Source organism: Acanthaster planci, linkage group LG04 (genome assembly GCF_054643075.1).
Source record: "Acanthaster planci isolate LZ-2023a linkage group LG04, COTS_SCS, whole genome shotgun sequence".
NCBI classification, from domain to species: Eukaryota; Metazoa; Echinodermata; class Asteroidea; order Valvatida; family Acanthasteridae; genus Acanthaster; species Acanthaster planci.
In genome coordinates, this window is record NC_141780.1 from 20,219,053 (window position 1) to 20,245,530 (window position 26,478).

General features: G+C 39.9%; 1 protein-coding gene across 7 annotated transcripts in view; it reads right to left on the minus strand.

Annotated features, from left to right (window-relative positions):
* Positions 1-26,478, minus strand: part of itpr1 (inositol 1,4,5-trisphosphate receptor type 1) — a 115,491-nt gene that overhangs the window by 86,912 nt on the left and 2,101 nt on the right. For all 7 annotated transcript variants that reach the window (XM_087135275.1, XM_087135273.1, XM_087135274.1 and 4 more), the window contains exons 2-9: positions 25,609-25,766; positions 25,094-25,164; positions 20,058-20,173; positions 15,102-15,188; positions 13,479-13,637; positions 12,184-12,282; positions 8,285-8,368; positions 5,373-5,519 (exon numbers count right to left, since the gene is read on the minus strand). In XM_087135275.1, the coding sequence (XP_086991401.1) occupies positions 5,373-5,519; positions 8,285-8,368; positions 12,184-12,282; positions 13,479-13,637; positions 15,102-15,188; positions 20,058-20,173; positions 25,094-25,164; positions 25,609-25,700 (855 nt within the window). In that variant the 5' untranslated portion in view covers positions 25,701-25,766. The remainder of the gene's footprint in view (positions 1-5,372; positions 5,520-8,284; positions 8,369-12,183; positions 12,283-13,478; positions 13,638-15,101; positions 15,189-20,057; positions 20,174-25,093; positions 25,165-25,608; positions 25,767-26,478) is intronic.

The following is a 26,478-nucleotide window of genomic DNA, read 5'->3' on the forward strand; positions in this document are numbered from 1 at the left end:
TCCGCCATGGGTGTCAGCCGGATTTTTGGGGGGGAGGAGGGGGAGAGAGAAGAGATTTTTTCGGGGGGGAGGGGAACCCCTCGTCAGCAACACACTGATAAACCATTCGAAGAAGAAGGGAATCCATTTCAAGATATTTTCAAGCTGGTTGGTGATTTTTATCCCCTTTCTTGGCTACTTTCTGTACCTCTAGCTTTTTCTTTTCCTTTTTCCTTCTATGTTTTTCAGGGGGGGCATATCACCCCTGCCCCCGGAAGCCCATGCACACCCCTCTTTCCCAACCAACCCCGCATCTTCCAGTCAGAGGGTACAAAGTCAAGGCCAGGCCATCACCTCCGTCCCCCCCCCTTCCCAACGGAAACAAACACCTACTTTTGGTGCTGAGAGTTTGTTGTGGCAGCAGCCTGTGTGCGTCATAGACGACTCTGATGGCATTTTGGATAAGTCGCTGAATAGGACATTCAGTAGGCGGGTGTAGGAAACACAAGCTACCAGCCTCAATGACTTACCACTGGGGAATTTCAGCGTATTTACATTTTTTTTTTTCGTTTTGGACAACTGCTTGTAGTTATTCATTTCCGAGGGGTGAGGTAATTGCGGAAGAAGTCAATATCAAACACAGCAAAACTGCTTTTACAGCGACGGTCACAGGATTTCACAACCTAAACTAGAGACAAACAAAAAGTAGCATTCATTCCGAGGACAAACACTCGGGGTAGTTTTCAAACTGAATTTAAATAAAACCCATTTGTTATATCTCCAATAAAAGCATTTTTTTAACAACACCCACCACATTACAACAGATTTTTAACATTTTTATACATGGTAGAACTTTTATTTACAGCTGGGGTGTATAAGCATACCCCCCATGTATGAAAAGAAGGGAGTCACATGCTTTTTTGATCAGCAAGTCAAAACTTCCTTCTTCTTTTTTAAATTGTAAAATTCCAAAGATTTTGTTCAAAAACTTTACTTCCTTTTTTTCAAACACCCCCCAGCTATGTTATGGTATATTTTTGTTTTCTTCTCACAAGTAGTCATAAATAATCTCCTTATATGGAGATTGGCGTGCGCGTAGCACGTACTGTGTGAAGTGACGCACGACCAGCCAGTGCACACCTTTTATTTATCCTGAGAGGGTACTGTTGGGGAAAAAAGCTGAAAACATGGAACAGTCGAATGATTTGAAGGAAGAATCAGCAAAAACCATACATCTAGGGATTCTACCGCACACCTTTGAAGTCTTTGATACTGGAAATGTGGAGGTTGTAATGATTCTTTCCCAACTGCTTCCCTCCAAAAATCCAGTGATGTGAGAATACTTTGGTGCTTTGGCAAGAGGGTGCTTGACATTTAAAAATTGTTCACCCCCTCCAACAAACACTTGTACTCTGGCATCTGAGCTCACATCTTAATCAACCACTTGACCAAAGCTGTGGAAATGTTTCGGGGTCGAGCGCTTCCTCACAAAGTCAAGGGGAGGGGCGGTGGTTTTTCTGCCAATATCCTTCATGACATTTCGGTTGGACTAATTTGCTGCTGTCGTATCGCTGGACAGGAAGAGATTGATGCGAAGCACAACACTCGATTTCTAGAAAAGTGCGCTGACTCTTAATGAGCTGCGGAACCCCGTAATGAATCTGCTGAATGACGGCTGCGGAATGTACATGTAGCTTGTCCTGTTGAAGGGAAGGGGTTTAGTTTGTTATGCCAAAGCTTAGTTCATGTCTTCAAGAACAGCCACCTTCTTAATCTTTCTTCTTTCTCCGTAGGGCAAGCTTGGAATTCCAGAGAGTTCTCACTCGTGAAATTATCAGACAAATACTGTCCTGAATGTGATCACAGTCTAAATGTCATGGCAACAAGTTCATGCATCAGTTTTCTGGTGAGTCCTTTTTTGACCGACCAATCTCAAACGTGTCTACATATGTTTATTTCTATTATTTTTATAAAGTAAGACGTGTGAGGACAGCTAATATAACAAGCAATGCTTGGTCTATCTCTCTTTAAAAGGACTGTTTCACAGCCAGCAAACTTAAGGCATAGCAATCCTTCCCTTGATAAGGGTGCCAGAGTTTTGAGTGATTAGTTACTCGGCGTACAATTTTTAGTTGCATGTAACTCCAGAGCACAAAACATAGAAGAAAGTAAGCCGTAAAGCAACTGTGCAGTGGCCAAATACTAGCCAGAAACCAGTCGCAAGCGTTATGCTTGTATGTGAGATCCTAGTAGTAATTCTTCAACAACGTCCTAAAGACTAGACCCAAACCTCAAGCCTACTCATGTGTAATTATTACCATGGAGAACACTCAATAACTTTATTAGAACTTGTCAAGTTCTAAGTCCAAACACCTTGAACTTAGAGTTCAGTTTTGATAAATCTGTGACCTCTGACCCATATCTAGGAACGGATGAATCATAAGCCCCCAATTAATCAGCAAAATTGTGACAAATGCTGTATTTTGAGCATAACTGGCACCATATCTGCAACTCTTACTTTGCAAAATGCAAGAGCTTCAGAGAAGAGGTCACAAATGCAAGAAACTGCGCCGACTCCCGGAGCTATTTTATGTCCCCAATCCAAGGAGGTAACCAGTACATGTATAAGCGTTACAGCTTTTGTCACATTGGATTTCCTCAACAAATTTCCCCTTTTTTGCTCCGTAATACCTCCTTGCTATCACTAATAAGAAATTTACTCCTCTTCCTGGAGTGTTCTTTAAAAGGAAAGAAAAATTGTACTTGAGATAACTGACATACACGCACAGCCCTTCGAGTTTGACACATCCGGGTGTGAACTGCGATGAGGTTTTCAACAAAAACCTGTTATGCCCAACTGAATCTGAGGACAGCTTAACATAAAGCCAAATACATGTACATGTAAAAACACAGAGCAAACAGCAAAGGTGCAATTTTACTTGTAATGTATTGAATTGACCAATACTATTAGGTCCTTTAGCTTTGGTAGTTTCCTATGGTAAAGTTAATGCATTATGTGCATTATGTGATTCATGCGTTGCATTTGATGTCATTTTTATAAAAAGACAAACCTTGGCATATTTACCAAATGAGGTAACAATTTGTAGCTGCCAGTACCAACTTAAGTTCTGGCGTGTTCACAGTAAAATACGGTACAAAGCCACAGTACTCTGCCCAAAACATTGATACACAGTTGGTAGCCCTATACGATGATGACTTGATCTAAATTCTTCCACAATTAACAAATACCTGCTGTGGTTTTTTTTTTCAAATTACTAATGGCACCTACCAGAAGTAATATAATGAGGGAAATCAGCTAGTATGATCAACAGGTGCAATCCTGGTCGCCTGGGGGGTGCTGTGTGCTGATGTGATTAGCCCAGGCAGTGCCGAAGTTCATGTTTTCTTCTTAAAAGTCCCTGACGAGCACCCGCGTCTATCAACAGTGCAGCAACTTAGACACGTGTGATGGGTTTTCCTGCCGCTTCTTATAATGACTCTTCAGCTCTTGCATGTCAGTGACCTATGGTATTTTCTCAGATACATCTGATGCAGGTGTTTGGCTTATCTCCACAATTTTGTTACATGGATGGCTTCCTACAAGTGGCTCCTAGCGACTCCTAATCCAAAACCGTACTTTTTTGAAAAGGACATACTACACAGGATAAACTTTCACTTCCTCCCCATACCACATCTACCAATGACATTACGCTCTCCGCAATGCCGCAACATTGAATTTCCTGTGACAGCACAGGCTGATGGAGGAGGGGGTCTGTGCTTGGAAGTGCATCCGACAACCGTTATTGTTTCATTCATGCGGAGTCACCCAGCAAGGGTTTTTTTAAATCTGAGCTCAGCATGCTGCTGGGAGGGGGGGAAGAGATTACCGGGGTGGCCTGGCACCTTGCCATCTTCCTGGCTGGGTGCACAGGTTTTCCTATCCATCTGGAGATCAAGAACCTCTGCCTATCACAGCATCCTGGTTGGTGAATGGAAACAGCTTATCGTCTGTACTCATCTAGTCGGCGAACTCCTGACCTTACCCATGCTGGAAGCAAGCCTAATATTCACTCTTTCAATCTAGATTTGGTTTTGGCCTTCACCAATTGAAAACAAAATTGCTTTTGATGACAGACGGTACCAGGGGTCTGAGCTTGTTGTGAAAACAACAAATCATACATGTAAAACCAATGACCATTGACTGGAAGAAATATGCACCTCCAGCTGGCTTTCTTTTTACCGTGGCAGCAGTCCAAATTATGATGAATAATAAATAAATGACGCATTCCTCCTTGATTTCTCCATTTTTGAGGCCCGTAATATTCGTTCACATCCTGACTACCCAACGACAAAATATAATTTCCTCTTACAATGGATAATATCCGCAACCAGAAGAAAACACCCTCATGCTGGGTTTGCTGACTGAAAATACTGTCATTCCTCAGATCTGTAGGTAGATCTGATGGCAAAAATGCAAGGTTCCAGACGGCCAATTTAAATAATAAGGTTTCAGCTAAATGCATAATTTTTTTAACAGCCATTATCTTGGTCACACTGCTGGTTATTAATCACTAGTTTCATTTATCAGTATGGAGGGAACTATTCGCATGAAAATATTGTATGTTCTTAACTTTAAAAGTTGCAACCAAAGGCAAAAGTGTAACAATGAGATTTTACAAGAATTGTTCAACTAGAAATGTTCAAGTATAATTGTATTGCACATGTGCAATGTTAAAAAAGCAAGTATGTGAGGGCAGAACTATAGTTTGGGCCCAAACTTGCCCAACATAACAATGTTTTCTGCAGTATATGATGACAGAACCATAGTTTGGGCCCAAACTTGCCCAACAAAACAATATGTTTTCTGCAGTACATGAGGGCAGAACTATAGTTTGGGCCCAAACTTGCCCAACGTAACAATATATTTTCTGCAGTATATGATGGCAGAACCATAGTTTGGGCCCAATCTTGGCCAACATAACAATATGTTTTCTGCAGTATATGATGGCAGACCTATAGTTTGGGCCCAAACTTGCCCAACATAACAATATGTTTTCTGCAGTATATGATGGCAGACCTATAGTTTGGGCCCAAACTTGCCCAGCATAACAATGTTTTCTGCAGTATATGATGGCAGAACAATAGTTTGGGCCTAAACTTGCCCAACATAACGATATGTTTTATGCATCGCTTTTTTCTCACCACCAACTGCAGAAGCTTATAGTCAAAGTTTGTAAATATTTGCCATTTGGTGACAGTGAAGACAGACTCCTGGAATCCTGAAGTGTCTTCACGATAAACTTCTCAGGGGAATTGCATGAACACAGCTTACACAACTGTCAAATCCAATCCACTTTTTAAATACTGCAAAAGAAAAAGACATGAACTCTGACCTCAGTTTCCCACAATGCCTTGGAGCTGGTGGCAGCAGTGGCAGACACGCGCCCAGTTGTTCTCAGAAAGATGTAGCTTTTTTTCCTGTACTCATCGCAGGTCAGGAACTTCTCCTGCTCAGCGTGGAAGAGTCGAACAACATCCCCCTGGTGAGAAAAAAAAAACATGAATTGTACGCCAGGTTGTCTAAAGAATTGCTTCTATTACATGTAATGCTATCCAACCCTTCCATAAGATTGCCCCATCCAAGACAAGAAGATCATCACTTCTGAAGGGGCAAAATTACCAACCCTAACGTGGCCTTTCCCTTAAGAGTGCCAATGATAGAAATGAAATGTGACAAGAATTCCCACCGTGGAGTTACTTGCAGTGGAAGGAGGGGGGGTGGAGGTCAGTGGCTGACTTTTTACAGGCCTTATAAGGGCGTGGGGCTTAATGGATTGGCTTATTGGCTGAGGCTTGATGGTCTCACTACTGTCCCCGTCCCGTCTGAAAAATTGGTTCCACTGCCTGGGACGTGACAAATTGCAGCAAACCCCGACATATAGACTGAAGTAGGGAGAGGGGGTGAGGAAACAAACGATCAGCGCATTGCTGTAACAGGCAACACTAATCCTGGTCTTCCAAGATCCTTCGATACCGTGGGGGATTGTTTTGCGAGAGTTTGCTGGATTGAACGCGGCAGGGCCAAGTCACTGTTGTTTCATTTAAGATTTGAAGCCCTGTTGAAAGTTTAGTATAAAGCGATTGCCCACTGGGTTTCTGAACAAATGACTGTGATGGATGATTCAGAAAGGTTCCTGGGAACAAAACCGGCCAGGGAATTGAGGTTCAACCATACCCATAAATACCTCCAGCAGTTTGGCAAATCCCACAGGTTGAAAGCCAGTCATGTGAATTGTATTAAACATTAGCCTAATTCCACTTCTAGTCCATGATTTGTCACAACCTGCCGCTAAATCCACTGCAAGTGGAACATGCTTCCCTTGAGCCAACTGTGCTACATGTCCTTAGCAATTCTGAATCAGATACAAGTGCATTTCAAGTGGACCAAAATGGTTCACAAAAGAAAAACATTACCAGATTATTAAAGTCCCTCAAAAATTTAAAAACAAAAGACAACAAATGATGAGAGCAAAGCCCTTCCATTCCTCACTGCTACAGTAACACCGCACATCTCCATTTGCACCTCTGAAGGCCACCAGTATTTCACGAATGTTGATACATGACAACAAACTCCCAGCATCCTGCATTGATTTTTATTTTTCTCCATTTGAGGCTCGCTCAAGGCTGCACCATCAACTACAGTATGCAATTTTGTGAAAATTAAATCAATATTCACTGAAAAGGACGGGGAGGGGACAAAATGAAAGGTTAGTGGCAAGTGACTCAGCATTCTTGGAGCACATGCACTTTGCAAAGCAACTTGACAAGGTGCACAAATTTGTAAAGAAGCAGTGATACGGCGATAAATAGTTTGAATTCCAAGGACATTCCAAATGCTAATACATCCTTAGTTGTTTCTGTTGATTTGCATCTTCTATTTTGTTGTCTTTGTCTTTTACGATGCATGTATGGAATGTGGCTGACAGTGCTGGCAAAATTGACAGGGAAGGCATGATTTATACTTTAAAAGATGCCATCCCAAAATTAGTTCAGCTTTTTGGTTTATTTTGTTTTTGATGCCAAAATAAAATAATAAATTCCAGCTTTTGATAATATAATTTTATGGAATGAAATTGGTTCTTAATGTGCTAAACTGCGTTGCTGGACTACAACAAATGACAAAGGATTTTTTAGTCCTTTTACTTCAGCCAAACTCAGGAAGAACAGGATTAATGGTGAAATGATTGTTGAAAGTGAAAGGGGCACAGTTTACAATGAGCAACGTGCGTGGGCATGACGCCTTTTCAGATGAGGGGATTTCCCTCATTTTGCAACTTCACAACACACTCAGATATGTCCCACTCAAAGAATATACCCGAAAGAAAAAAAAAGATTAAATGACATAACTGCTCTCTCGGGTGTTTGTTCACACTTGGCTCGATTTGAATTAAGACACTCCAGGGGGAATTGTCCTATTAAGACTGCACACGCACAATCGAAATAAACCAATCACAGAACCTGAATACAAAACTGTGTGTGCACAACCTCCAAGGCATGCTAAAGTCCACCATGGAGCATTACCCCATATTTCCAATAAAATCAACAAGGATCTTTTTTTAAAGCTGTTCTGATGTCAGTGAACCTTGTTAAGGAGGCAAAACAAGTTGGGAAAATTTCCATACACTGATCATGCCTGAAAGCTAACTATAGCACCAAGTCAACCATCCTACTCATTCTTTTGTACACAGTGTAAAATGGGCAAGAGTTCACTTTCCTCTAACGTAGGCCCAAATCAGGTGGCCTCAACAGGCAAATTTGTCACAGGGTCCACGCACAATTAACACAGGGACTGAAAACTACTTTATAACTTGTGAAACCAAGAAATCGTGTCTCTTATAAGCTCTGTAAGAAGCTGAATGATGATGGGTCCTGGTACCAAGGACAGTCTCCCACCTCAAATAGCATGTGGCTCACTGGGTGCCATCCTCTACAGTAAACCGGGCTGTTAGTGTATCTGTCCACCCGTGCAATCAAGTAGTGCCATCTAGGGCACACTAGTGACACATCTGATACACTGATGGGCCTCCAAAAATGTTCAAAGAGCTGCTCAGCCCACAAACTCAAGACGAGCTGGTATTTAACCAAACTATCACATACTGTGCATTTCCCAGCAGACTGAAGCTTTGCTGAGCAGAGTATTCTGCTTGACGAAATTGGAGCCAGTCCCCAGGCAAATAAACTAATGATTCAAGTTCAAGTCTTTTGCATTGTCTCTTCTGGGTTGTTTATCTGGTGTCTTTCTTACCCCTTTAAGAACTTCATCCAGGTTCTCCTTGTGCTCCATGAATAAGGAGACCTTCCAGCAGGTGTTGCAATTGACAGAATTCACCTAAAGACAAAACAAATATAAGCCAAAAATCAGAACACAAAGTCTACAGAAGAGCCTCTCAGAAAACTCCTTCAGAACTTTATGTTTAAATTCAAATGATGTATCCGTGTTTCCATGGTTACAACCGGACACACAAGGAACACAGATACTGTCTCACCTTACTAAATACAGAATCAATGATTTCGACATATAAAAAGCTTTGGGGAATTTATATGTTACATGAGCAGGACACAGGATTTTTGAAGCTGAAAAGGTGATCACGTACATTGCAATCGCCAATGCATTAGCGTAATTCCAGAAATCAGTGGTCCATTTTTGTTCATGTCCCTGTCGCATCTGACATACGATTTTGTAAGTTCAGAACAGATTTTCCAATTTCCAAGACTGATGAATTAATGCAAATTACCTGCCAAACAAATAGTAGGCTAATAGTTTGAAATAAATTCTGGTGATATTTCCATGTCAAATAACAAAGGTCAGATGTAACAGGGACACAAAAATGTCACACTTTTGGACCCTTGATTTCTGGAATTACCCATTAACCAGGTGCTGTAGAGTTATATTTAGGGCCATAAGGATTAGTATTCAGGATGCATGTAAGTCTTGAGAAAAGTTGCTTGCTTAATCGCAGGTTTTAATGGTTATTTTATCCGACACTGTAAGCAATGTGCATATCACATCGAGATTCTCATGTACACATACACAGAATTCTTTATCTAATGTCCTTTTATTCTTGTACACAGAAAGAACCAAACTCTTGCATTTGTATTAACAACATACAGAGTTACCAAACTCTTGAAAAACATTCACTGATGAAGAGCAGGTGTATAGATGCACCTTCCTTAATATGATACTGTCAAACTCAAGCACCGCCTGAGCTTGCAGGCAATTTTGGTACAATCAGGTTTGAAATGAGAAGGCATTCACTGAAAGTGAAAGTGTAAACTGGTATCTAACACTGTCTTCAAGAAAGCACTGAAAAACTCAGCTTTGTCGGTTTGTACAAGTCTGATGGTTCCAACAAGCAGCATTAATTAGTATTACATATCTTGGAATTTAGTGCAAACTTATGTGGAGTTGCTACATGTACACTGTACAAGTAACAACACCACCAAGGTGTTTGCCGTTGTTTATTGCCCCGAGTCATAAAAAATGGGTATTGACCGTAAAAAGGTTACATTCAATGACTTACGAGACATGTTCAGAGCAGGGTAGCATCTGGGTGTGAAGGGAAAAAAAAAAGAATTTGCTGGCACCACCTGACATTTACGGGGCAGAGGTAACTGCATTCCCTTGAAATGTCTATTCAGCTCAATTTCATTTTTGTTGTCAAAAAGTAAACAACCACTGCTGAGGTTGCAGCTGAAAGGTCATTTGACATGGTGAGGAAAAACCATGAAGTAATCTGGTTTATGGTCTGGTCTGGTCTGGTTTATGGTACATGAGCAAGTCAAGTGGCCTTCTCAATCTAAGTGCCACTTCTAAGACATCATTTTCACTTTTCTGCACCTGAATCCCAGTTCGTATTTCACAGGATTGCAAGTGGACATTGTTTTAAGCGAGAAGTGAGCATTTAAATGAAACTATTGAGGTTGACGACTCACAACTTGCTTCATTTTCACTTCTGTGCGAGTAAAAGAAAAAATTTGTTTCATAGTTCTGTCAATATCGAATCACCAATGACGTTACAGTCTGAGAGGCAAAGTGGTGCAAAACTAGAATCACAAGGTCTGTATATTAAAGCAAGGTGCATGCAAAACCTGTGGTTTAGTAAGAATTCACAACCACTCAATTTGCCATGCCATGACTTTGAATTTATGAATAGTGTCTACTATGGGCATGTGACTGCGCGGCTATTTGTTCAAGCATGCTTGGAAATCCATCAGCTTTAGAAATCACCAAATGACATTTAGAAAATGCGACAAAACAAGTAGCACGAGAGATATCATCGTTACCACTTCGAGTGCTGTTCCTGACTGCTTTTCATTAACAGTGAACAGTGTGATAATGCATACAACCCCCCCCCACCACCTACAGGATGTTCTGGTGTTATCAAATCAAGTACTACTCTCATCATCACTACCGTGGGTTGTTATTGACTTGCATTGATTACATACAGTTTGTCCAATTCTTTATCTTCCCAATGGAAGTTTTTTTTAACAATTCCCAGCTCTCCTTTGAAATGTTACAAAAACTACACACATACAGAAGCATCAGAGCGAGCGCAAACTGAGTGTGCAGCAAATTTACTCTCATAGACAGGCTGTCGAACCAATCCCTACATGTAGATATTGAGTACCCACTCCACAGTGACAATACGGCAGGCACAAAATCAATGCCACAGCTGTTCACTGAAAGGGGACACAAAGGTGCTCAAGCTTGTGCACATTCAGATGAAAATTACCACACTTTGCCCAGTATGTGTGTAAACCAATGAACAAGCATGTTATTTCTTATGAGGACCATTGAACAAATGAGGTTCACATTGTGCAGGCAGCAAGGTCGTCGTGTGGACTTGCACAAGTCAAAACTAGGCTTCTTCCCCTCTGAGGACCAGTTTTAGAGGACCTTTGGCACCATGGTTATCACTTGTCAAACCAGCTTGAACCAAGAACATTAATTTATTAGTTGTTTGTTGTTGATGGTTTCCTTTTAAAACAGTTCCTCTACCTTTTGCTGCAGATAACCCTAACCATAAAATGCCTTAAATCCCGCTTTTTTCAGAGGTGGGAAATGTTGTGTGGACCAGGGTGAGTCCACACAACTTCTTCACTATCTGCACTGTGTGGACATCTTTTGTTCGTCCACACAAGGAATAGTGCGCTTGTACATTTAAGCTCAGCATGTGCGGCACACGGCATCTCTCACTAGCTCTCATTCACTGCCACTTCTATTTTTACACTGAGTGTACAGTTTATTTAAGCTCACAAACACTGTGACAGTAAAAGTATCCTGCCACATTTCTCATGCATACTCAAACACTTCCCTGCCCCTTTGGGGGCATCGCAAGCAAAGGAGTTAAGCTTGTTTTTCCTCTCTGTCACTGTGCATTTCTTTGCAAACAATGCAAAGAAATGCATGCAAATAATGCATAAATCACAGTCCAAATATCCTCGTTTATTATTATTTGCAAAGGCCTTCAGGGGTATGTTCTATCTCCACAAGATATTTATCGTGGTTTGTGATCACTTGGTCTCTGCCAGAAGCCCCTAATCCTAGTTCCCAATCTGAATAATTGCCTTACGAAAGTGACAGGTGAGTTTGATAATGCTGTCCTGTTCTACAGATATCCTTACACATCAGCATTAGTGACTGCTTCAATGGAGAAGAATCACAAAATCAAAGCTAACATTTGATCTGACGGGGGAACAAGATACAATTGAACAAAAGACCAGTTCACTGCCCTACTATATACATGCACATATACATTGCAGTGGGCGGATTTACATTTTAGAAAAAAAGGCTTAGTAGTAGGTGGCAATTTTTTTTTCACTCCCAGTAAAGTCCTTTTTCAGTCAAAATTAACAATAAAATTACCCATTTTTATCTAGATGGTAAAATTGAAGTCAAAAAAAGGGTATAAAAAGACGGAAGAAGGGATAGAGGCCTGACGCTTAAAATTCTATTTATCCTCAAAAATTTGTTTCATTTAGCAGAAAATCAGGATTTTGCAAACCTTTGTGAAGTTCCTGAAGTTGCCTCATTATTAAAACAAAAACGTGTCCTAATAAATCCACAAAGTAACAATTTCTACAACCCCCCCCTCTAAAAAAAAATTGCTATGTCTGTGACATTCTTCCATGTCAAGATCATACCTCTTTACAGCCGGGGTTGTCAATCAGTTCATAATTACTGGCGTGCAGTGGCTGACCTGCATTCACTGGGTTCAGCACAACTTTGTCACCAACTACAACCTGGGATGAAAAAAAAAGGAACCAATGAAAAGTACTACAAAAATGATAGCCTTTATTTTCGGGAAAAACACAACAACCAAAAAAAACATCCAAAAGCAAAAGACATTGCCCATTTTGACCAAAACTTAGGCTGTGTCCGGATTACTTGGCTGCCCTAAAATTAGGCAACCGTCTACGGTAGTGGCTGTGGCAAGTTCCCATAGAATTGTGTGAAATTTCAAGCCAAAGCCAAGTGATTCGGACACGGCCGGACTTATGTCCCAGTCATACAAGAAGACATGTGACATCAAAATCTCAGACTCAATCATTTCCTTTTTGTTTTTAAATTGGAAACAGACTATGGGCTCCTTCCTCCCATCTTTAGGATGGGACACAGAAAAGTTAAATGAAGTGGGTTTTTTTTCATTATTAAGTTTTATTTCATTCATCTTTGTGTATGAGAAATCCCACATGAGTGTGAGAACATAAGAATCTGAAATGTGCGAGTCTCACACTCAACATGTGAGAGTTGGCAGTCCTGAAAAAAATGACGGCCAAAACAAGCATCTTGTCAGTATCAATAGCTCAAAGCCAAGTCACCATTAAAAATCATTGAGTAAATTTAACGAACTAGATGTACATGTAGTCAGTACAAGAAGTCTGTAGGAGAAGTTTGACCAAACCAAAAGCCAAGACCACTGTGCAAATAGCATGCAACATTGAATACTAAGGCGGTGTGCACAGAGTTGGATGCACAGCAGCCCTGGTTCTTTGGATATGATGAATTCACTGAGCGTCGACCGCTGAATCCAAGAGCGTACAATTTTTTAGGTGTCTCAGTGCATTTTGTGGCTTTCACCAAGGATGGGCTTAAACCAGTGATTAGTAATAACAATGATATCATAGCATTTACATCTGTAAAGGTGTCGATATGTTATCATTATTCAAGCAAATAGGGCTCACAACATCTGAGCATTCCTGAAACCATCTCAGCTCCCTGGAGAGTATATCAGTCCGATGCTGCCATACAAGGCAAAAAAGCCTGTCCTCACAGGTACCCATTTACTTCTGGGAGGAGGGAGGCACACGTATAGGAGTAAACTTGCCCAAGGTCGATCGCAACATGCTGCCACCAGCTGGATTTGAACCCCTGACCCTATGATCGGAAGCTACAAACCATACTAGGCTACATGTCCCCCTCATTCCAAGTAACTCACATTATCACCCGCAGATCTGAGCTTGTAGAAAGGAACAATGTAGAACCAGGAGCCCTCGTTGCCCGAGGAGTCCAGAGTCACCCTCATGGCGTTCTTCTCTAACAAGGCCGGCAGCCTCTTGTTGACTGTCATGTACTTGTTGCTCTTGATGTGCAGTAACTACATGACAACAGAGAAACCAGACCAAAAGAGAGTTTGACAGGCTTGGCTCAATGCCAAAAAGAAGGGGACCGTGTGGACACTAGTGGTCCTGCTGCATGCTGCAATCTAGATTGATGACGATCACAAGTTTCGAGTCTAAACCGGGAACACAATCACCATGTAGTGAAACCTACACATCAAAGGATAACTCAAAATCAAAGAAAAAAGTTTGTGGTCCAACACAGAACTTACTGTGTTTAATATAAAAGCAATTGAACACTTCTGGCTGCATTCAACACTTTGGCAAAATGACTGTAATGTAATAATAAACTAGGTCTAAAAGTGAACATTGAAACACTACGTAAATTCATGAGGAGAGTCATTATTTGAGATTTTAATCCTCTTGAAATTGCTGAATATGACATACGAGTACATGTAACAATGTACATAGTACTGGCTAAATTATGGTAACGAAACTGTTCTTTTTATTATACAAGACTTGGAAAAAGGTTTTGTCCTCTTCATATCATTGAGTAATGCATAACTGTTAACTCTGATGGGGCAAACTGTCATTTTTTTTACACTGTTTAATTGTATCTACATTTTTGGCATATAAATGAGATGAGAAAAAAAAGGCACACATATCATTACTGGCTTGCGTAAGTGCGTCTCGTCTCGTGATCCATCCCAGATGAAACCGCAGCACCCAGCACTACCCCTACCGGCAATTTCTCAAATTGAATAAGAAGTCATGTCTCATGTGTCCTTGGCCCGTCACCTGAGAATGTTTGTTTATACACCTCGGTAATGCCTGCAGATGCTCAAAAGCATTACTCAGGCAAAAAAATGCTGTCTTCTGTGGGAGGGCACCAAACCCAAACCCTGTCGTGCGCTGTGACAGGTTGATTAATACATGTTCTTCTATGACCACGTGTCAAGTCGTTAGACAATCAAATTATACCGCAGTGCGGCTTCTTCTCCAGGATTCTTTCCAGGATATCTTCTATGGAGATTTAAACTTTGTCATCTACTTTTATCCACGGAGGGATGGTGGATTTTTTGTTTGTCTTGTTCCCTCTGACTGACTGTCTGTTATTATTATACATAATGTAGTTATCATTCATAGAAATATTTGGGCAGCAATCAATGTAATTTACATGTCCACGCAAGATTTTTTTGTGATCAGATATATTTTTCTCTGGAAAAAATTCATTTTTCATCCCCCCGACCCAAAACCTTAATATGCCACTGCATGTAAATTTAAATTTCTCAGGCAACCTTACGATCCACAAAAAAAACCCCAGAATTCTCTATTTATTCTCGATCCGACAGCGCACAGCTCCCTGAAATCTCTGTTTACAGACTCCTGATCTTTAATTATGTCTTCTTACAAACTCCCAATACATTTTGTAACAAATTAAAAACGAAGAGAGACAGATTATATAAAATGACAGCCATGACCAGTGATACTGGACACATTACCTGGATGACGTTGCCATAGACAATGACACTTCCCATCAGCTTCTTGTTCTCCGTATCATTCTGCTTCTTCTCCATCTCAGCTGCGTGCTGAAGGAAAAAAAAACAAACAAACCTATGACAGGCACTGTCACAATCAAGTAACACCTAGGGGCAACTCAGCTTGAGTAACATTATTAGGACTGAAGGGAATCATTTCATTGCTATTACTGGATAATAGGAGAGGTATGTGAAGCAAAAGTAACTGACAGCTGCAGGGGAAGAAAGGTATTTTGGGGGTCTTGATAGATTTGCCATTAAAAAGCCCGATCCCATTTAAATTTAAGTGCACATGTACGCAGTTGAGTGCCCAAGGTTTTCCAACTCTGTCGAAATGAAGTACCTACATGTAAATGTGTGAGTGTCAAATGTTAACTTTGTCACTTTTTTTTACAGTAAAGTCTGCCGCATACAAGAGCTACATCTGCTTTGCTGAGCAAACTGTCACTGAAGGCCATTTTTGTTCAGTACGTACAGTAGCTCAATTTCGGTCAGTCTTTGCTGTTTTCTGCCACTTGAGGCCATGAGGCAAATATCCATCATTTGATTTTTGTGAAATGACCTCGGAAGACAGAAAACGTAGTGACCATTGGCGACACATGGTGAGCTGCATGTTGAGCAAATGGCACGAATAACATTTTTCTCAGTAGTAACATGCGTCCATGTGCAAGGAAGTTTGCATAAAACGCAAAGTGTGATTAACATTGTATTACCTTTTGCTACCTTTCCGACTCCACACAAGTACCCACACAATTTTCGTTCATTTTTTGAACAGTAGCTTACAATATACAGTGCATGTACATGTACAAGCCACGAGGGCATCAGATGTGATTGTCAAGATTGCGGAAGAGTCTGCTTGACCACTGAGGCAAAAGGTACAACATCATAATTGTTTCCCTTCAGAGTAAATGCAATTTGTAAGACCACGGCTGATGAAAATCAAATCCACTTTGGTAAATGGCGGCAATGGCCGATGATGACATAATCAAATTATCATTGCCGTTCTCTCCGAAGGGCTTCAACGTTCCCTGCTGTTAAATACCAAGATGGTGACCAAAAAAATCCATGTCTTGCATGGCATCTCTTTTGTCATGAACGCACATAGATTAATGTATTAAAAATGTATTGTGATTAACAGGCTTGTGGAAAGAGGCACATTTTAATCCTTTTAATTACATTCAATCTGGTTCTCCTTTTTCTAATTCGCATGCTTCAAGTGATTTTTTTCAAGATCCTCTATACATCTGTATTCATGTGAATCCTAATATGCATCTAAGCGTACATAAATATTCAATATATTCAACATATGCAGTAAATAAACATACTTTTAATATTTGATTTGCCATGTGAATAATTTTACATTTGTAATATAATTACTTTTACATTTTGAATTATTCATTCTAAAATTGTGCACATTTTCAAAATACATTACACTGTATATAGCTTCTTTGAATATTTTCCAAGATATGTTTTCCACATTTCACAAGCCTGTCTTTTGCATAATTGACTCACAACTATCATTTTGAAATTCAGGGAAAACTGACAAATTAGATTCAAACCAGGAGGTTACTAAGTAGAGAATAACAGTCTAGGTTTGGTTCATCAAAATACACGTAGTTGGAATGCTCAGTCTTCATATCCAAGGAAGCCTGGTGTTTTAGCTGGTTTTCACTTCCTCTTGCAATTCTGTACAATGTGTTACATTGTCCACTTGGCAATTCCACGAGATCCACTCAAGCAGCCATCGATACATCATGTTCCACTGATCCTACAATCCTTTAAATACAAGTCTGCATGCACATTGCATCAATGGCCCTGAGACAAGACAATCTGCCAGAAATTATGTACAAGTAATAGCACACTGGCAATGTTGTGCATTAAGTTTTGCATGACTGCATGTTATGTGTAGGAACCGAGAGGAGCCTTCCCCATGTTGAGGGGACATTTTTTTTCAGCAGGGTTCCCACAGAAATTAGAAAACCAAATTCCATGACTTTTGAGGACTAAAATATAACATTTAACACCACTTTACAGAAAACTGGAAGCCTGTGAATTTATCACTACCCTGTAAACTGTCACATCAAAAGTGACCCATCAAAAATAACCATTGTGTGATCTTACTTTCGAGACTTTTCCTGTGACAACAGGACTCCAGGACAACAAATTTTTTCCTGGCCAGCTTCTTTCCATGACCATTGAAACTGTTTTGTACGGAAAGTCGGAAGTGAGTTGTAGGAAATTTGTCCCACAAGATTTACGACATACCTCAACAACCACAGAAAAAGGAAGCACGAACACAAACACACAAGTATGATCCACAATTAATGGTTCATCAGGGTTTTTTTCAAAACCCAAATGGGAGAAATGAGGCGTTCTCTACTTCCACATAGTTTACTTGCCCATGTAGTGTCCTACAATACAATCAGACAATGTGCAAACTGCTGATCTTGATCCACACTGAACCAATGCTAATATTTACAGTCTAATGCATCTTCCGTCTAGAGAAGGAAATATGGTAAGAATGTGTGAGAGACTTCAATTCATAGATAAATTTAGAATAAAAAAATAAACAGTACTGTACCACTGCAAGATTTATATTATTTCCAAGACTGGAAATTTCTGGAACACATCTGTGTAATGAAAAAAAGGGAAACTGGGAAACATAGAAAGATGTAAGAAAACTGAACATTTGAGGAAAAACAAATGGTAGAAAGAAATTCTACAATTACACGTGCCAAAATTTCAAATTAGAGTGTGACCACATCAAAATACAAGTATTTCAAAATTTAAAGACGTTAAATCATGTTTTATCAACACGAATGAAGAGAAGTATAGTCTGCATGGACTGTGTGGATGTTGAACACTATTCCATGTCTTAATTAAGTTAGTTCTTTGCTTCCAATCAAACATGTATACATTGTACATGTATGTGCATGTACACGTACATGTACCTGCAGGTTACGAGTACCAGGATATAGATTTATGACCAATACCTCATTCACATTTTGTTGTAATTTTTAATCATCTGGAAATTCAAATTCACCAGATGGGGCAAAGTCCTTTGAGGGACAAGCAGTTGGTTTTGTTTGGGGGGTGGGTGTAGAATGATGGGGACATGAAAGCTGGATTAGGCATTGTTTGTTTTGAGTTGAGGGTTGTCCAGCGGGTAATGGTACGGTAGACTGCACAACATGCATACATACACAAACCTAAGAAGACTTGATTTACTGTACATGCAAGATATGTGACTGTTATCCGTAACATCAGAATGCCTAGTGTACCGGTACTTAAACACAAGCTCACTGGGCTCTTCCATCGCAGACTTTACAAAAACACCTGACAAATGTATGTGCACATGCAACAATATACATGTACCAACAAACAATATAACGCACCAGTACCAGCCAATATAATTGTAATTTAGGCCACATGTACCAAAATTCTCTATCATTTATTTAACTTGGTACAACTATACACGTATATGTGCCCCACAGGTGCTGTCTGATACAGTTACAGATTAAACAGCAATCAGATGCAACACATTTATGTGGGAATTATTGCATTACTATTTTTACATTATATTATGTACATGTATGATGTAGTATTATTGAAAATGAACTTGTTGCTGCCAGAAATCAACTGAGAATTAAAAAAGAAAGTCTGTACTTTGTGTGCATAGAATCAGTCTCCTTGTACTTTTAAATTTAATGTGATTTTTGCTACAGATCTATCCGATATTGCCTTATCCAGGGCACTTTCAATTTGCCAGGGAGCTAAGTTGTCTCAAACCTCTTGGGAGAACCATCGGGTTGGTGAGGAAATCAAACGCTAATGTGCTGGAATGTCACAGCCTGGCTAGAGGATGCAAACTGGGCAGGATAGCAGGGAGGAGGGAATGGGTCGCCTGACTAATCATCACAACCCAAGTGGAATGTGCACAAACTAACTGATCCCTGTCAGCACTCGCACACCTGCAATAGCCCATCTGAATCTACTGGGGTGGGGGTGTCCAAGAGGGAACAGGTGCAGGTGCAGGCGGGATGAGTGGAGGGAGGGGAAGGGTGCTGGGCTCCTCGACCTCTCCCTCTCCACCGCTGCACAGAAACAGCTGGGCAGCTTCAAAGGAAGGAGGACGCTAATACTGTGATGTTTCAAGGGATTATACTGAAACCATGCTGGCTTCCTGTATCCTGAGCTCAAAAGTAGGTCATCCAGGTGAAATGGGCTCGCTTGCCTTTCCCCTAGATGGTCACACTCTCCTGGAAACAGGGAAACTGCTGTTTTGGTGTGATTCTCAACGAGTGTGTACTTTATTGGAGAGCTTATTCTGTCCTCTTGATATATGTTCTATCAAGATGAGACTGGAGTCTTTGTCATGACTGATCAGAAAACATTCTGAATTGGTGATATCAAAACACACAATTAGGGAAAATATATACTAATTTAATACTAAGCATCCTCAACATTTTGCCAAGAAGCCCTGGTTTCCTTGTTTTAGAAACTTAATGCTAAATACGACTATTTGATTTTTTTCTTTCGTTTTTCTTTCTCTTTGTCACCATTTTCCAAAGTACACAGACATGTGTTGGAATGCATTTGTGATGCCAACGGCATTCCAACATCAGCATATATATGCAGATTTACACTTCATGAGACTGGAGATAATTTGTGCGACGGAACAAATGTAGGAGGCCCAAAATGGTATGCTGAGAGTCGAGATGTTGCCGAGGCCTCCCTTTGGCTAAAACTTTGCCTGTTATTCAATACTAATTCTCCAGTGAAGTGAAATTTCATGGCCAAATGCGTGCCGGCACGGCAACCGTTTAGCCTCCGATAGGATTGGGGCCCAGGCATGAGCAGTAAGACCAGGGAGGGTTTAGACATGTGGGCAGGAGAACATTCTTCACTTTGCTGTCTCACCTGCAATTTCTTGAGCAGCACAGCATCCGTGGCTGATGAGACATTTGGCTTAGCTGACTTCCAGAATTGCTTCTGGGCTGTGTAGCGGTTCATAGGACATATCTTGAACAAGCAATCTAAAATCAAATGGAGTAAAATACCAGGGATCAATACTCCCCTCTGCATATTCTCTCACCATGATGTATGAACCAGTAACCTTTCAGATTTTTCAGTGGGCCTAAATGTTTGTGTTATAACCAGATGGGTCTGCCCCCCAAAATGGCAAGCTTGAAAAGCAAACATTTAGAGCTGAATCATTAAATACGGTGAATGACCCTAAAATCATAAGGATGTTGGAAAAGTTAACGTTTCACTTTTTATCAAAAGCTGAATATGACACTCTGGTGAACCTCTTCAAATGCTGATGACCAATGCTAATTTTCGAAGGCATTTGAGCCAAGAGACTGGGCCCTGCCTTTCTCAGTCCTGCTACATTCTCAAACCGCCTCCTTCCCCCATCTCCCAAGAATTTGGAAAGATCACAGATTATAAGGGTTTATCCACTAGACATCATTTAAAATCAAGCGATGCACAGTGGTGTAGCTAGGGTTTTACTGGTGGGGGGCACAAAGGGGCACTAGCATCTTATGGGGGGTACCAGCTTACAGTGCTGTGGTTTTAGGGGGCAATTTTTTGTTAGCCTTGTTCAATATCCATTTCTCTTATTTTTTTCAGTGGGGGGACCATTTGGTAGCACTGGGAATTTGGGGGAGCACGTGCCCCCCCCCAGCTATGCCACTGGTGATGCACATACACATGTACATATGTGCTGCTGTGAAATATATCGGAGAGTGAACGAAAAGGTTGCAAATGCCTCTTGCAAATGTACTTGTATACAATCATACCCCTAATGCTGCATTATCTGGACAGAGAAAACATAATTGTGACCCGCTCTGCAAAAAAAAGTACTTAAGTCGGTATTTGCCTTTAGGTGTACTGGGCTGTTCTATTGTAGAGAGGGTGAAAAATCTTGAAAAAAGTGATTTTTGATAAAGGTCATTTTTCACATCTTCGATACCTTTATTTTTAATGTCCATGACCAGAAATGTTTAATTTAATCAATAAACATGAAATAAGAACACATTTCTGTTGTGGGATTTAACCCATTTGTTCATTCAAATGTAAAACAATGACTGACTTTACTCAACTAAAAACAATTTTAAAAATACCCTGTCAAGATTTTAGAATGATAGCTTAATGGGATCATCTCTGCTGCTAGGACCATTAAGCCTGAACACTTTTAACCCAATTGATTAATTAGACCTTATCTAAATGGCCTATTTCTCCTTTTGTCATTTCAAGAAATTTCTGAGAATGAATATTCTTCTTTCCCGATAACTCAAGAATGCAAATGCTACAGGCTTCAAACTTACATCAAATTAAAGCCTACTAAATGGTCTTTCCATCCGTGTGTAAAACACAATTTTGAAATTTTTCACCATAAAACCCTTTTTTGCAGAGTGGGTCACAATTACGGACAACGATGTCAACTGAATTCAAAGGGCAAGCACCAATGAGCCATGAAATTCATTCCCTGGCACAAGAAAAACCAAATGATGATTTGACTGTAATTACACTCAAAAAAATCTTGGCAAAGGTTGTGCAGATTTTCAGGCACACCTTCTAAAGGGAAAACAGTCTGTAAGCTCAATACACTGTTGAAGACTGCCACCCTTCTGTTAAATTTCTTGTGTCTGTTTCTCTTCAGATTTAAAAAAAAAAACACCTGTGATTTGTCTTCATTTAAGAAAAATTTGTTTAGTTTTATTCTATTAATTTACTTCCAGGCACACACAGAATATCAAAATGAACAACACTTTATAAAAAAGAAACAGGCCTGAGAATTGCCCGAAAGCGGCATAAATCACTCTATAAAGGACTCCTAGGATGAAGATAAAGTTTTATAAGGACTATTGGGTCCCATATTTACTCAAGTTGAATGGCTCCTGTAATGCAACATCGCAAGACATCACTGAAAAAGCTTTAAGACAGTAAGACTGCAAAAAAAAAAAGATTTACAGTAGAGGCAGTGGTTTAATTATTAAATAGCAAGGGTTATGGTGAGTGGATATGATGGCAACTTCATTACATAGGGTTCTACGCTGATAGCAAACAGTTTCCACAATTGGTTTTATTACTATATGTAGTCGGTACTTAACAACAAAAGATTGTACTCAGGGCATCCTCGCCTTGAATTACATGATTACATCTACATGTCACTGACAGTATTTAACATGGTTTTCTAAAATGGTTAATATACAATACATATATATACAATGTTTGCAGTGTGCGCGCACTGAAGAGGCAGGCACAACTTGGAAGACAAATATTCTCCTCAATATTAAAACATTCTTCTTAGAAAATGATATATATTTGAAATTATAAGGAAGTGGATACATTGATATTGTATTTAATGCTTTGCAGTTTGCAAAATGCTTTTTACACAACACAGATATCAGAGAATCCCAAGAAACCTTGATATATTTATGACCTAAGGATTGTTTGCAATTAATCAGCAGCAGGATTCAAGGGCCAATGCAGAACCAAATTTTGCAGGGGACTCAATATTTCCGGGGGGGGGGGAGAGGAACAAAATAAATAAGCGAAATTTTATTACGTAACCTGTCCTGGCCTTTCTTTGGGGTGAAGCTAAAATCAGGGAATTTCTACCCATCCTGGAAAGGAAATTTAACTATCCCACCACAATCACTTTAGAGTTTATTTTTAATTTAACGTTTCCTCGAAGTCTATCAGAAATGATCATCTGTTCATGCTTGCATCAGATATGTACACAATTAAAGCTAGTTTTGTCTCATGTATGGAAGTACCATGGGTCAAAATCGGCATGCATTGTGGGATTGAGTCCTATTAGCACCTATGTGAGTCCAACATGTACAATGTACAGCCGTAGTGTAGAATAGGACAGAACGATAGGTCAGGAATCATTCCAGAATCGAGATGATGATGAAAACAAAACGGACAGGTGCTTTCCCTTTCGTTGTTCCTAGTCAATGAATGTTCATCTTCAATCTTTGAGAACCGGAAGGGAAACTGCTGGGACACACGTTATTGTAATGGAGATTTACCAACCTGGACGTATGTACAGTATGTATGTACATGCACATAGTACAGTACATGTACATGTATGAGGGATGTTTCTTTCCTGGATGCATACATTTAGTTTTGCATACTCTACATGTTAAATTTATGCAAATGCAACCAACAGAACAATGACATGAGGATTCAATTTTGAAGGAACAATTTGATGTGCAATTCTTAACTACACTAAGAAAACTACGAAAAAAATTTCCACTTGGGAATACTTTCACAAGATTTCAAGAAGTTGAAGTAATATTTCTTCAAATACATTTTTGACCAAAAACGTTTCTCGTTTTGTTACATTTTTTTTATACTTAGAGACGGTCCTCTTTCTGAGAATCTCATCATTGAAATGAAGCCTTCACCTGCTGCAAATGAACTGGTATCAACCAACTTATTTACCTTTCAGGTAACAAACTGCAAAACTTACTGTACCAGAATTTAAAAAACTGAGACAAATACAAACAGCTTGATAAATGAAGTCCCTATTAAGTTACCCCCACTGCAATGTAACATTCATTACAAAAATGCACATTTCTGTTACTTTTCACAGCGATGTTTCAAGACAAGTTAGAAACCACACTAACTGTTTAAAGCATGAAATATACAACGTAGGTCTGCACAAAGTCAAAGGGGCCACTACCAACGCCCTTACTAGCTTTTTCTTCAATTAAAAAAACACCCTTGACGAAGTGAAAGTGACAAGGTTCAAGGTGAGAGCACAAGACATTACTTAGACTGATTCCTGCTTTGGAGCCCAACTCTAAGAAAACAACCTATCATAAATGTGGGTGCAAGCTGTGTGGGATGGAAGTGAATACTTAAAAGAGTATTTCAAGCGTCCAATCACTCAGCAATGATGGTCTATCACCAATAACACACATTCTGCGGTCTCGTACAACATAGGGTATAAAAATGTCACTACCTGTTGACCTAAAGTTTTAAGTATGCCCCTACTTTGTTTTTCTCTACATTCAAAATCATGAAATATATTACAAGATTAACTTTCATGGTTTAACTTGATTCACATACATCTACGGTACACGTACAGTACAAACATAAGGTCTAATTTAATACTGATCCCAAGGTGCATGTTTTTATATGTATTGGATTTGCAATGAAAGCACTGTCAATTTGGGGGCGATTCCCCACTACTGATAAACAAGGTTTAGATGTTGCAAGTACAAGTACGTAGGGTAGTAACTGATGAACATGTCACATTTTAATTTCCCCCCCCTTACCTTGTTACACTTAAGTGTAAAAAAAAGGCCTGCCTAGCTAACAAATACTGGGCTAAGATCAAAATCTCAGTTTTATCACGAAAACTCAAGGTCTTCAAAAATGTCACACTGTGACCAGTAGTTGATTTTGTGTTCCTCAAAAATGTCTGACCATAATCAAGTGCTTCAGGCTTTCGTACATTCCCTGCTGTGTCAGAGTGTTATACAATAAGCACAGTCACATGAATTACGAAATAAGGAAGAAGTAAGGCAGATCTGAAGTACACGTGATCTCAATAGTTAGCATGATTACATGGAAAGACTTCACTATCTATACTCCCTGTCCACATGTAGACACGAATGCACAAATCTGGAGAACTATTGTACCTCCCTCCGATCACATCAACTAAATTGAAACAGCATGTATGCCTCAATTCAAAAATTAGACTTGTGTGAGTGAAATTTGAATTGAATTATTTAATAAGAGATTGACAACAACTACTGAAGTCCACCAATTTCAACAGTGCATTATGCAGGCTGTGTACTTGTAGCACTCATTCAGTTAGCCTATTTCACTTACAACCACGAGGGTCGTTGTGCTGTGCATTTTTACAAATATGCGCGGATTGTTTTTTTTTCCTCATACTTTTCTGATTTTGACTTTGGGTAGCCACTTACCTCTAAATTTTTTGGGTGGGTTGTTCAGGTCACCAAAGTCAGGCTGTACCACACACCTATCATCCACAAGACTGAAAAAGGCCAGGTACAAAGACAACATTTATTAAAAAAGAAGATAGTGGCAGGCATACCAAGATGTAACATACATGCACATGTGCTCAACTGTGCTATCGCTATGTTATGGTTCTATCCTGCTCATGAAAAGCTCTGAACTTACAGGGTTCTAATCTAAGTTGATAGTGATACTTAGCTTTCGCTGTTGTAGATATGAACAAAACAACTACTGCCATCTAATGAAATCTTCCCCTTTCTTTGTTTGCAAAGTTTTCCCGAGTGTGATCAATTCTCAACCCAAGCAAGAACTGCCTGTCCAAATGTGTCTTTGCCCATCCTCACGACAGGTGGACAAAAGGCTGGATGAAATACCATCCCTCCACCCACACGGAAGGTGCATGAATAACTCTCCCTCCCTCTTTCCCGCACAACAGCCCCCTCACGAGAATGCCAAATCTCACCCGAGGGTGCTGATGAACCCATTGACGCTCCCCTCGGCATAGAGAGACACGATGTCTCCGAAGTGTAGAAAGCTCGCTGACATCTCACTCATCTTGGCTCAGTTAGATTAGCAAAGCTCAGTGACACCCAATGGTAACATTGTTGATCACGTGTGCAACTATTGAGAAAGAAAAAAAGTCCAAAGAAAGGATAAATCCAAAAGACTTATTTGAAATGACTGTCTGAAAATGACAGTTAATAAAATATCCTGTTAGTAATTAATACAATATAAGGGTACAAATTTTTCATTGCTCTCATAGACTGTGTACGAATCCAGCAGTGAAATCAGAATACTACATGTATAATGTACAATGTGTTTCTTCCTTTTCTCTTTTCCTCTGAATGGAAAGTTGCCAAACTGTTAAAAATTCCACGTGTTACCCCATCATTTTAGCCTACTCCCAACAGTTGCTTGGAAAACTGTACACGATCGATACTTTGATTCAAAGCCTTGGGCAGGGTTTCAAAGGTGTGTGCTTATTTTCGGAGTTAAAAACCACTTCTAATTCACACAAAGATAAAAAACTTGGGGCATATCACACAGCACTACCTACTTTGACTCGCACGCAATGTGTTTTACAACCCTGTATATGATGATGAAAAAACCACCTTTTTTATGACAGCCTAATTAGCTGGCTTTAATGCTGGCTACAATATACTGTAGCACCTGACTTATTTATTACACTAATGCTATAAATCATTGTACAGTCAGGAACCATGACTGGTTGATGTTTTTTCAATACACCACCTTTCTGGGCACTCTACATGTACCTGCATCGAGTACAATGTCACTGCCCTCAATTCACTTAAAATACATATATGAAAAGGTA